At 36.3% G+C, this 14176-nt stretch overlaps 1 protein-coding gene across 1 annotated transcript in view; it reads left to right on the top strand.

Moving 5' to 3' along the window:
• The window catches only part of LOC149777425 (huntingtin-interacting protein 1-like), a 134581-nt gene that overhangs the window by 73383 nt on the left and 47022 nt on the right, over positions 1–14176 (top strand). The window contains 2 exon segments of the mRNA XM_089942046.1: positions 5285–5422; positions 12147–12389. Of these exon segments, the coding sequence (XP_089798172.1) occupies positions 5285–5422; positions 12147–12389 (381 nt within the window).

The following is a 14176-nucleotide window of genomic DNA, read 5'->3' as shown; positions in this document are numbered from 1 at the left end:
CGATTTACGACTTCAATGTCACAAATTGCTTGTCTCGGATAGGCAAAATGGCTAGCTGACCATATGTTCTGACGTCTACAGTATCTTATGCCAAACATATTGCACATTGAAACTTATTAGCCAACCCAGATATTAATATGTAACTTCATAATGAATTCACTTTTATTCATAGAGCTGTCTGGTAGAGCCAAACTACTTGAACTGAATAGTCATTCTATGATACAACCTCTTACTAGCATTTCCTATGGAAAAAATGATGCATGCCAATGATATAGCATCATCATTACCATATAGATTGCTCTACCCATTGACCTAGGGTGTATAAGAGGTGGACAATCCCCAGCTAGATGAAGGTAATGAAATATAAATGCTTTAATCATCCAATCTGTCAATGGAATTCAGCTTTAAGGCAGCTATAGAAGAAATTTATCATATTCTACCTTCATCTGAATGCCTGCATTCACATATCATTATCCCTATGAACAAGGTCAAAGCCTCTGTGGATGAAGATGATGACAACAATAGACCATTATTTATGCTGTTGCCTCAGGCAGCAAAATTTGCAGAAATCACTGTGCATCTCTTGGAAAAATTTTGCAACCCTGGTAATGCAAAAACCTTTTTTGTATGAGTCAGTTGTCAGTTAGTTTCTCATCTCACTGCTGTTAAGTCGCATTCTGATGCATACTGTCTGGATATACCTAATATTGACAAGTATGTTTCCGCTTTTGGCACAACTGCCCCACTTTATTATAATGTGGATTGGCAAGTCTTCAGTGAGTGACACCTTTAAGCAAGTGTGGAATGTTATATCAACCTTCTTCTTATCATCCTTGTTTATTTTTTTGCCATGCTGAGAAGGCTGGAAGCAATTATGTCTGGGACTTTGTGAGCCATTTCTAGGTGAATTATAGGCATTCATACACCACTACTTCTGGCAATCAGGCAGTAAGGGGAAATAGAAAAGTCTTCTCCTCCTGTAATAATAATAATAATGAGGACTTTGTATAGCGCCTAATCTTTAGAAGCTCTAAGCGCTTTACAACATTAGACAACACCTATAAGACAAGAAACATAATAATATTATTACAAAAACAAACAACATGAAATTTGAAAAACATTAAAAAATAAAAAACATGCTGAGAATATTTCAGGTAGGAAACATTATTAGGTCTTTAAGTTTGTTCTCGCTGTCGAAATAAGTGAGTTTTGAGAGCCCTCTTGAATGTGATCACTGTGTCTTTGTGTCTAAGTTCAGTGGGCAATTCATTCCACGTTGCTGGGCCCTGGTATGCAAAAGAACGCTGTCCATATGACTTTGTTTTCATAGTGGGAATAATGAGTATACAGTTGTCAGAAGAGGAGCATAAGTATGTTGCTGGTGTGTACACATGGGTGAGGTCAGATAGGTATGTTGGACTAGAGTCCGACAGTGAAATGTAGCACAGAGAACAAATTTTATGTTTGATTCTGGATCGAATGGATAGCCAGTGTAGGGTACAGAGCAGCAGGGAGGTGTGCTCTGATTGTGGTACTCTAAGTATGATCCGAGCACCACCTGTCAGCAACTAAACTAACCTTTTGCCTCACCAATGGGCACAAGACTCCGTCTTTTTCAGTATTCTTGGTTTGATTTCTTTTTGCAAAAGAATTGGGAAATTCAGGTTGTGCCAGAGAACCTTTCATTTATTAGGCCTTGTCCACTTTCCACATCCCCTTCATGATGGAAACCCCAAGTGAGCCCATGAAGGCCATATGATGGTAGATCTTTTTGCGATGTGGAGAAATAAAAAATTGTCCACCTTGTCATCCCCTTTTCTGGACCCAAAAGCATGGTGGGCTTTTGTTGCTTTTTCAGTCAGTTCAGAGGGAAGATAGGTCTACACCTTATCTCCTTCAGTCTTGATGCCAAAAGTAGTTAGAATGTGAGGGTCACAAACTGTGATATAGTTCTGATCACCCTTCTATGATGGGACAAATCCTGAATCAATAATTTGATTTGCTTGGTGACAGACACACATGAAAATCATAGCAACACCCACCCACCCACCCATCCCTGCTCAAGCCGTCCAGATCACTACTGTTTCACCGATATCCAGAGAAGTTCCTCCATGCCTGGCTCTTTTCAGGGATGCCTTGCACAAAAATGGAGTTCAGAACATCAGTTGTGAGAGGATTTAGTAGGCCCTTCACTCTGAAGGCATATTAAGGGAAATGGAGGGATTTTAACAACTGGTGTCACATGAGTGCCTTCACAGCTCTCTTTGTCTCCATTTCTCAGCTGGCTAACTTCTTTCTCTTTCTCAATGAAGTCAGAAAGTTAGACCCCATCACTATAAAAGGATACCTGTCCATGATGGACACATTCCAACAGCATGGACAAGATAATATTGGAAGCAGCAAGAACCCTTCAGACTTGATGTCCAGTTTTGATCTATACTGCCCATGCTTACTAATGTTATTCTCAATGTTGTTGGACATTGAGATGGCTTAACTGACCCAAGTTCGAACCCCTGTCATCCACATCCATCAATCATGTAAGACTTGCTTTTTGATAGCACTTGATGGGTCACTGGGCTACAGGCCGTCTCCATGGATCCAAACTTCAGTTTCACCCCAACATATCATTGGTTGTAATGCCAGAAGCTGGTTTCATTGCCAAATGCTGGTTGCCGTCATTAGGCAATTAATAAATGTCTATTCACAACCCTTTCCTTGATTTATTCATTGAGAAAGGCAAAACTCCAGGATCCCGAATGTGCTCTCAAATATTATCTGAAGCAAACAGAGGACATTGGCAACAGTTGGACCATTCTTTTTCTGCCTCTAATGTCTTGAAAGCAAGACATAACACCACAAGTGCTAGTTACTCAGTTAAAGGGATTTGTAAAATCAGTGTACACTCTCCTCTCTCTGGAACAGGTACACATCACGAAAATTTTGGCTCATGAAAAACATGCAATTTCCATTAGCCTTAGATTCAAGACATTGTGAAATCCATTGGATGGCATGCCCAGGCCACTTTCTCCAGGTTTTGTCTGTGGGACATGGCCTTGCAGCAGTGTGAACTGAACCACATTAGGCCAGTGGTAGTTGCACAGACAGTAATTTGAGTGAACATTCCATTAGCATACTTGTCAGTCAATGACAGTTTTGAATGAACATCCCATTGACATACCTGCCAATCATTATGAATTTGATAGTTTAAGAACATCATTGAAATACCTGCCAACCATTATGATTTTAGTATAATCATTACAGTTGTATGCATTGAATTATGTATTGAATTTGCCTGTGTATGGATTATACTTTTTAGGTATATTGATCAAATTTAGTTGGAACAAAGCAATAGAAGTTTTCATGTTTTTTCTAAGCACACATTATCTCCAAACATTTTTATGCATATGAAAATTCTAGAAAAGAACATTCATATGCATTAGCATATTCAGCTTACTACAGTATGATGCATTTACTCTCCTAGTGTTCTCCAGTGTGTATGAACCATTTCCTTGAAAACAGATTGCTTTCATCAATTTTAAGACTGGTCTCAGATTCATTGTGCTAATGAAGGTTATTGTTTAGAGAACCAGCCTATAATTTAAGTAATGGTGCAATATGTCAAGCAAAGCATGCTTTATTGGTGTGAATTGAGAGCGCTAACTGAATTCTATTAGAGGAGAGGGATATTATTGAACTCTAAAACATGTCATATCTTTTATAAGGAAAAGGACACATCATAAGAACCATAATACAGCATTCACCATAGTCATTGCAAGATTTGTAGAGTCAACTTTACAGTCACAGGGAAAAGTTTGACTTTGATAAAACATATTAAAAAAGTGTGTGTGTGTGTGTGTGTGTGTGTATATATATATATATATATATATATATATATATATATACACACACACACACTATATTAATATGTTTTATGTTTGCATTTTTGGTACTAATTGACTTGGATTCTGCCCATTTGTTACAAACACTTTAACGAGCTGCAGATTCATGTACATTTTTCCTACAGTTTATCATAATTATGATATGTAATATGCAGATGACATTTTGCATGTTTAGATTATACCTTTTGTCAATATAGCTTACACTTGTACTACATAAGGGGTTGACATATGCACTGAGCATAATTTTACACAGAATGACTTCTTATCTTATGCCAAAGGATGTCACTTGTACCTTTTGTACCTGCACTAGGATTGGTGTATTCATGCCCAGGTTTTAGTAGCATAGACCCAGATCTGATGTTGTATGCAACACTAGCTGATCACAATCTGTACTGTTCTACCTGTAATTTTAATTGAATAGCATAGACCTTGAATTGTCCATGCACAAGGAGACAGTAGAGCTGTGTCAAGTCTGGTCATAATTGGGTTTTTGGTTGATAAAGGTCTTTGGATATGCGGTAACTCAGTGGTCAGTTTGCTAGACTTACAAGCCAAAAAAGGGGGGTGCAGATTACACCCAGAATAGCCAAGGTTGGTGACTGATTTGGTGTTTCTTGGGGCAAGGCACTTCCATTGCCTTGGCACTATTCATAGCCTTCAGGGCAAAGCACTTCCACTGCTCTTGCACTGTGTAGCCTTTTGCAGGGCATGGCACTTTGGTTGCCTTAGCTCTATAAATAGCCTTCATGGCAAAGCACTTCCATTGCCTTTGCACTATATATGGTTTTTCTTAGGGCAAGGCACATGTACTATTTAGTCATTCTGAGGGTTAAACAACACTTTAATTGCCTTGGCATGCTATAGACTTTCTCAGTGCAAGGCACTTCCATTGCCTTGGCATTATATAACCATTCTCAAGGCAAGACACTTCCATTGCCTTAGCACTATACAACCCTTCTCAGGGCAAGGCATTCCAATGCCTTGGCTCTATATAAGTTTTCTCAGGGCAAGGCACTTCAGTTGACTTGGCACTATACAACCTTTCTCAGGGTAAGGCACTTTCATTGCCTTGGCACTATATAACTTTTCTCAGGGCAAGGCACTTCCATTTGCCTTGGCATTGTACATTTCTCAGGGCAGGGCACTTCAATTGCTTTGGTACTATATAGGCTTTCTCAGAGTAAGGCACTTCCATTGCCTTGGTACTATATATCCTTTGTTGTGTCATTAAACACCTGGCAAACAACTAAAACTTTAAGGTTTGCATGGTGAGACTTTATTTATAAATCAGATAAATTAAATTACTTAAGATAACCTATCTATAAAGCATGTCATCTAACTCAGAATTTTCCCACACCCTTTTGCATGCTGCTTGCTGATAACAGGATGCCAAAATGGACATGCAAAGAATGGAAGAAGAGAGACGAGTGATACAGAACAGTTTGCAGCAGACAGCAGATGAAATCACCAACCAGCTTGCTACTACAACCACTAGAAACACAGATTTGGAGAAAAGGAAACAGGTATTAGAGTGGATCATACAAGAAATTGTAAGATTGAATATGCTGTTTTGCAATTATTGTGGTCTGAAGTTACTGTGTTAACAAGTAGAAGTTCCTTCCAGTTCTTGACACCATGATGGCACATGCATGCCTTTTAAGTTTCCAGTTATGGTGGTATGTCTTGTTCAAGTTCTTGCCAATTTCCTAAACCCTTAGGATTATCCTACATAATGGCATAGTTTTGCCCTGAGTCATAAAATGTACAATCTTGGGAGGTTTTATACCTTCAAATAGCAAAGATATTTCCATTACAAAGTTACTTGTGGAGCTGATATTTTTTATATGGGGCAGTGTTATTAAAAAGTAACTTAGATTCAAAAGATTCAAAAGAAACTCACTATTTATGGAAGGATAGTTAAACAGCAAAATTTTCTCTTTTATAATCTAAGGCTGCAATATTTACCAAAAAGTGTAAACATGGTCAGCAGTTGCTGAAATGGTGGCATATAATAGAAACAGTTAGAAACTCCACTTTTTTTTTCCATCTGCCCACTAAGATCACTGAACAGCTGACAGTTATTATATTACCAGTGCTGTATCTCACTCATTTGTGTCCTTTATCCTTATTGTGATAGGATTCTGTTTGTAAGACCTGTCTGTGTTGAATATATCTGAGTTTTTAAGACCTGTATGTGTTGAATATATCTGAGTTTTTAAGACCTGTCTGTGTTGAATTTATTTGACAGTTTGCAACCTGTGTTGAATATATAACAGTTTGTATGACTCATCTGTATTGAATATATCTGACAGTTTGCAACCTGTCTGTGTTGAATATATCTGACAGTTTGTAAGACCTGTCTGTGTTGAAATTATATGCATTTGTAAGACCTGTGTTGAATCTATCTCACATTTTGTAGGACCTGTCTGTGTTGAATATATCTGACATTTTGTAAGACCTGTATGTGTTGAATATATATGAGTTTGTAAGACCTATCTATGTTGAATATATCTGACATTTTGTAGGACCTGTCTGTGTTGAATATATCTGACATTTTGTAGGACCTGTCTGTGTTGAATATATCTGACAGTTTCAGTAAAACGATCTTAGGATTGTGGCAGTATTGTGTCCTTCTGTTATATATATGTAGGTGATGAAAGTATCAGTAATGGAACAACAAGTACTGCCTGGACATGCACATTCAATATGTTTCTTGGATTTACAATGACCAGAAAGCTATGCAGTGACTTGTAAACTTTAAATGGTGTCTCTGTAAAACAGGATGATGGTAACAAATAAGTTCTTTAAAGGTAAATACTGTTGCTTACATAAATTTGTATCATCATTATCAATAAATCAATGTGATTGGTAACATAAGTGATAACAAACTCATATAGATTTTGCTTTTTTTCTACAGTGCCACATTCAGTGTGAAGATCATAGATACATTAAGTAAAGAATTGCCACAGAAATCTACTAAAAATATTCTTAAGCATAGATGAACCATATGCATATTTTATTACAGATTTTTATTGAATTTGTCGGTGTTTACAGGCAGTAAAGTAATCTAAACTGTTTGCACATATAGATGATGCAGCCTGATATATATATATATATATATATATATATATATATATATATATATATATATATATATATATATATATATATATATGACTTTTGGATTGGATTATTTTCTCAAGACTGAATTTGGAGGAATAAAGGGAATGAATCTAAGGTTTATCGTGCTTTTTGGGCAGTGTTGTTATGTACAGACTCCCAACTAAGTGACAGTGTTTAACTTTTTGGCATAATTGGGCATGCTGATGCATTGTGGAATTTTGATTTAATCCAAAATACAGGTGTGCTGAATGATCACAGAATTGTGAGTAGAAATATCCCTGCATAATTTTCAACAGATATTAACACATGCCTTGTAATCCAGAATCATTTTTCTGCCTGTCTTGTTCATTTCCCAGCTTACTGCATGACCTTTATTTTCCACTACCTCCCAGATAGTCCCAAGTTAGCTGCATGCTTTTTGCATCATGGGAAATTTCAGTTTTTCTATTGGACTTTCAGTGAGACTAACTTATTTTCAGTCTGTTTATCATTTAGGCCGCTAGTTTAGAGTCACTTTACGAAGGTTGGAAAAGGAGTGAGGTAATTTACTATGTAATGCATATACTTGTTTATCCTGGAAGATTCATTCTGGGTGCCCCACTTTGTTTTTGATGTCATTAAAGCGTGTGTGTGTGTGTGTGTGTCTATGTTTTGAGTATACAAGAAAAATGGAGATTTTTGGAAATCACCAGTCTGCAGAAAGAAAGAAAAAATAGTCATCGTTAACCTTACTAGTTGATATAAGAGGCTGGTTTAGAATGCTGCATTTCAATCTGTCCAGTTTAATTTATATAACAGCTTCTCTAGATAAGTGAAAGCTCAAAACCCCATATAACAAAATTGTGTGAAATTGCTACACACCATTATAACCTTGCATATGCCCGCCACAAGATAAAGCCTGTAATGTTGTAATAATATGTCTGTTCCCTATTTGTTTCTGCATTGTAACTTCTGTTCTCCACATCTGCCATTGCTAAATTTGGTAAATAGCTTGCAGTTATCTAAAGGAATAAGCCTATAGATTTTGGATTAGATGGTCAAAAGTCAAGGTCATTTTAAGTGAAAGAAGTACAATGGGTTTTGCACAAGAACTTTATTTCTACATCACAAGCCTGGACTAAAGTTTATGAATACCTATTGATTATGTGGTCAAAGGTCAAGGTGACTGGCTGAATTATGCATAATGGTTTCTGTACAAACATTTCAGTTCTCAACTATGAAAGGCTAGCACATTGAGCAGGAAAGAGGACTATTGATTTCAGGTTCAAAAGATCAAATATCAAGGTGAAAATAAAGAAACTTGTTTTTTTATATATAAATATTAATGTCTGGGCTACTTCTGGTCAAAGTTTGTTCAGGGCTTGCACTTTAGGTATTGCAGAGGTCTATTGATTTTGGGTTCAAAATGTTGAATGTCAGGGTCATTGTGATCTAAACTAAAATGGTTTTGCACCTAATGGCTATTCTAGAAAGTGTCTTGACCGAACTTTGTGGATGGCATGTACTTAGCTTAATGAAGGTACCTATCTATTCTGGGTTCAAAGGTAGAGGTCATGGTCATGACAAGTTTTTAAGAAAATAATGGTTTCTGCACAGCATGTTTAGGTAAAGACCATTTACCTTGACTAAAGTTCAAGGTCATTGAAACCTGTGGATCAGTAATATACTATTGCCTCCATAAAGAACTATTAGACATGGGTTGGGATTATAATGTGCAGCTCTAGTTATACTTGTCTATTTTATGACTTTTTTTTAGAAAGCACAGAAAATCATAGTTGTTGTTTCTTATTGTTATTTGCTCTTGTGAAATCAATGCTTATTATGGAGCTCATAATAATATGACCATAATGTTAATCATGATTGTTAGATCTTGTTGCTCCAGTAGTCAATAGTGCTGTAAGTCATTGAGATTGGATGTAAGATGACATGATTGCAGTAGTCCCAATGATGTAAAATCATTGAGATTGGATGTAAGATGGCATGATTGCAGTAGTCACAATGCTGTGAAGTCATTGAGATTTGAAATAAGATGACATGATTGCAGTAGTCCCAATGCTGTAAAGTCATTGAGATTTGATGTAAGATGGCATGATTGCAGTAGTCACAATGCTGTAAGTCATTGAGATTGGATGTAAGATGACATGATTGCAGTAGTCCCAATGCTGTAAAGTCATTGAGATTGGATGTAAGATGGCATGATTGCAGTAGTCACAATGCAGTGAAGTCACTGAGATTTGATGTAAGATGGTATGATTGCAGTAGTCACAATGCTGTAAGTCATTGAGATTTGATGTAAGATGACATGATTGCAGTAGTCACAATACTGTGAAGTCATTGAGATTCGATGTAAGATGACATGATTACAATAGTCATAATGCTCCAAAGTCATTGAGATTTGATAAAAGATGATGTGCTTAAAGTAGTCATATTGCTGTGAAGTCATTGAGATTTGATGTAAGATAACATGATTGTAGTAGTCATAATGCTGTCAAATCATTGAGATTTTTAATGTAAGATGACATAATTACAGTAGTCATAGTGCTGTGAAGTCATTTAGATTTTATATAAGATGACATATTTGCAGTAGTCATAGCGCTGTGAAATCATAGAAATTTGATGTAAGATGACATGATTGCAGTATTCATAGCACTGTGAAATCATAGAAATTTGATGTAAGATGACATGATTGCAGTAGTCATAATGCTGTGAAATCATTGAGATTTGATGTAAGATGACGTGATTGCAGTGGTCAGTGCTGTGAAGTCATTGAGATTTGATGTAAAATAGCATCATTGCAGTAGTCATAGTGCTATGAAGTCATTGAGATTTGATGTAAGATGACATGATTGCAGTAGTCATAATGCTGCGAAATCAATGAGATTTGATGTAAGATGACATGATTGCAGTAGTCATAGTGCTGTGAAGTCATTGAGTTGTGATGTAAGATGACATGATTGCAGTAGTCATAGTGCTGTGAAGTCATTGAGATTTGATGTAAGATGACATGATTGCAGTAGTCATAGTGCTGTGAAGTCATTGAGTTGTGATGTAAGATGATGTGATTGCAATAATCATAATGCTGTGAAGTCATTGAGTTGTGATGTAAGATGACATGATTGCAGTAGTCATAGTGCTATGAAGGCATTGAGTTGTGATGTAAGATGATGTGATTGCAGTAGTCATAGTGCTGTGAAGTCATTGAGATTTGATGTAAGATGACGTGATTGCAATAGTCATAATGCTGTGAAGTCACTGAGTTGTGATGTAAGATGACATAATTGCAGTAGTCATAGTGCTGTGAAGTCATTGAGTTGTGATGTAAGATGACATGATTGCAGTTGTCATAATGCTGTGAAGTCATTGAGTTGTGATGTAAGATGACATGATTGCAGTTGTCATAATGCTGTGAAGTCATTGAGTTGTGATGTAAGATGACATGATTGCAGTTGTCATAATGCTGTGAAGTCATTGAGTTGTGATGTAAGATGACATGATTGCAGTAGTCATAATGCTGTGAAGTCACTGAGTTGTGATGTAAGATGACATAATTTCAGTAGTCACAATGCTGTGAAGTCACTGAGATTTGATGTAAGATAGCATGATTGCAGTAGTCATAATGCTGTGAAATCATTGCGATTTGATGTAAGATGACATATTTGCACTAGTCGTAATGCTGTGAAGTCATTGAGATTTGATATAAGAGGACAACAATTGCAGTAGTCATAATGTTGTGAAGTCACTCAGATTTGATGTAAGATTACGTGATTGCAGTAGTCATAGTGCTGTTAAGTTAATGAAATTTGATGTAAGATAGCATGATTGCAGTAGTCTTAATGCTGTGAAGTCATGACGTAAGTCATTGAGATTTGATGTAAGATGACATGATTGCAGTAGCCATAGAGATTTGATGTAAGATGATGTGATTGCAGTAGCCATAGAGATTTGATGTAAGATGACATGATTGCAGTAGTCATAATGCTGTTAAGTTTCTGAGATTTGATATAAGGTGACATGATTGCAGTAGTCATAGTGCTGTGAAGTAAAGAAATTAGATGTATGACAACATGCTTGCAGCTTCAGTTTCTTGCTGAAAAATTAATGAAATGACTGTACAATTAAAAAACAGCACTTTGAATAAAGAATGATTGTCTAGAAAAAAAAACACCATTGGAATTCAACAGTTATTCATATCCTTCTGTAAATCACCTTTATGTGGCTTCTGTTAAGGATGTACACTTTTCGTGATGTATTCAAAAAGAGTGAGTCACAATTGTAAATGAGTGCAAAATTGGTGAATTTTACTCATTTAGTTACTATCATATAGGGGGCCCCGATTGGCCGAGTGGTCTAAAGCGCTTTCCATTACGGATCATTGTCATCTCACCTCTGTCTGCATGGGTTCAAGTCTAGGATTTGGCCAATGTGGGTATGTGAGAAAGCTTGCCTGTAGCTTCTTGTGGGTCGGTGGTTCTTCCCGGGGTTTTCCCGGGTTATTCCTCCACCCTTAATACTGGCCGCCATGCATAGCCTATCATGTGCTGAAAAATGGCGTTAAACCCCACAGCAACAACAACAACTATCATATAAATGTTTGGTGACTATTGAACTTTTAATTTCTTTTCTGCATAATGATAATTTTTGTTTGATAGATATTTAAGTCTAGTGCAACAAAATGTACACTAATCTCAAATATTTTCTTGTTTTGGGATGACTTGAACCCTTAGCTGTGTAAAAATATACTAAGATGTTTCAGCAGTAGTCATCGGTATATATTGATATATGAAAGGAATGATTAGAAAAGACATGTTTCATTTGAATATTTAAACAGTAAATCATGAATGGAAAATTCTAAGTTCTTTAAAAGCAAATTCATGATTTTAAACATCAGTAGACATCTTTTTTGCACAAAGTAGATACTAATATTTATCATTTTTTTAATTTCCAGTTTTTGGATGAAGAAATTATCTCAAGTTGTTATTTATGCATCGTATTTCTTGCAGATCCTAGTTTTTAGAATTTTATCACAATGGGGAAAAACTGACATTAAGTCACCACAAGAAAATTCTCACACACTTGATGGTGTCTTATTTGTAGACTGACTGTCAATTTATATTTCCAATTTAGGAGCTTGAAAGCCAAGTACACTTTCTGGAAAAGACGAGGGCCAGCTTAGAAGAACAACTTCAGTCAATTGAGGAGCAAAAGACAAGTTTAGAATCTAATCTGAAACAGACATTGGAGGAAAAGGAGGCAGAACATGATGATCTGACCAATCAGATTGCAACATTACAGGGTGAAATTTCTCAGATGAGGGAGGAAAAACAGTCAATGGAACAGCAATTGAAGAGCCAGTTAACAAACTTGCAGGTCAGACCAATGAAATGAATTCAGTTGCTTTAAATGATAAATATATAACCTACAAAACTATATATTATTTTCTTTCAAGTTTGCAGTAGAAACAGAGTTTAATGTAGCACATGACTAAAACCTTTTCTTGTGCCATACCAGATGGATTCATTTTCTGGATTGAAACCAAATAGGTGTGGTTCTTTTATTACATAATTCATTTGTAACACTTTTCATGTATTTTGACAAGTAAGGTTTAAATAAAATTTAAAGCGTGATTGGATTTTATGATAGTTATGATTTCTGTACATTTAAAAATATTCACACATGAGAGTTATTGTTAAAACCTACGGATTTTGTTTCAAAATGAGGTTCACATACAGTTGAAATTGTTGTTATATCATCCGACATCTACTATCCATAAGAGCAAGTTTGTTATCACTGCTTATCCTAAACTACTTGGAGGACTGAACTTTACACACTCACATTCATATCATGGTCAAGTTCGTCCTAGATAAAAATGGTGCTGCTTGGACATCTGAAATAACTACCTCAATGGTCATTTTGAAAATCTTGTCACTTATCTTCCTGGATGCATAGCTGCCAACCCTCACGATTTTGGCATAATCTTCATGACTTTTTCAGCAATTCACGGATTCACGCAGCAAGCAAAACATTCACAAATTCTCCAGTTCTAAATTATTTTAAATCTTTAATAACCAATTTCCTGTTAAGTGCTAGTCATGATATTGGCAGTTGCCGAAATGGTCCGGTACTGCTGGTCGCGATATTAGTAGAACTACAGCCGATTGTTACAGTTGGCCCGGTAGCAAGCATATTAGCCTATTTTAATCCTTATGTATAAGAGTAGATTTACAAATGCTTTTGAGAGAAACTGGGGCCTAACCGGACTTTTGCTCTGCACATGCATCACCAACACTGATATGAATTACCATTCTGCATCGCATGTAAGATCTTGAAATGTCTTCACCACCAAGGAAAAAGAAATGTATTGCTCAAAAAGTGAAGTCTATTTTGGAATATACCAAAAATTGGCCATGCATTCTGCCATTAAACATTGATATACATCATGCTTTTTGCACACAGTGTGCCACAAATTTTAATGTTGGGCATGGTGGCAGAGACGGTGTGAGGAAGAACATTGGTTGCAAAACACACATAGAAGTTGGAAAAAGTAAGAATTCGCAGATTTCAGCTCTGGAATATTTTAAGCCATCGATGGAAGACCTGCAAGCTATCAACGCTGAAGCATTATTTGTGAGTTTTCTTGTTGAACACAATCTACCTATATCAGCTGGAGACCATGCTAAACATTTGTTCCTACAAATGTTCCTGGACTTAAAGATCGCTTCCAAATTTTCCTATGGAAGAACCAAAAGTGCTGCAGCTCCTGTGCATTCCTCACAGCAACAGAGACAGCGAAAGAGCATTTTCTCTAGTGCGGAATAATAAGACAGACTTTAGGGCCTCCTTAGGTGCAGAAACTTTGTCAGCAGTTTTAGTCACCAAGATCAACCAGCAGGCAAGAAGTCTGAACTGTTTTGAAAACAAATTTACGATCAAGCAGTTGAGGAAGTTCAGGTCTGCCACAGTATCATGTCTTGATAAATAACCACAAGAACAAGTGAAGTTTATGAATACCATAATAAATAGAAATGCAGATATATTTCTGCATATATGTATTGTTTTAGTTTTATATTGTGATCTTGATATAGTGTAGTATTGATGGTCAGAGTGGATGGAGTTATTGTCATGGTATTTTTCACTAATTCATGTCCAGATTCACT

Source organism: Sinohyriopsis cumingii, chromosome 18 (assembly GCF_028554795.1).
Source record: "Sinohyriopsis cumingii isolate HCF-2022 chromosome 18, ASM2855479v2, whole genome shotgun sequence".
NCBI classification, from domain to species: Eukaryota; Metazoa; Mollusca; class Bivalvia; order Unionida; family Unionidae; genus Sinohyriopsis; species Sinohyriopsis cumingii.
The sequence above is the reverse complement of the archived record's forward strand: the minus strand, read 5'-3'. Positions and strand labels throughout refer to the sequence as shown.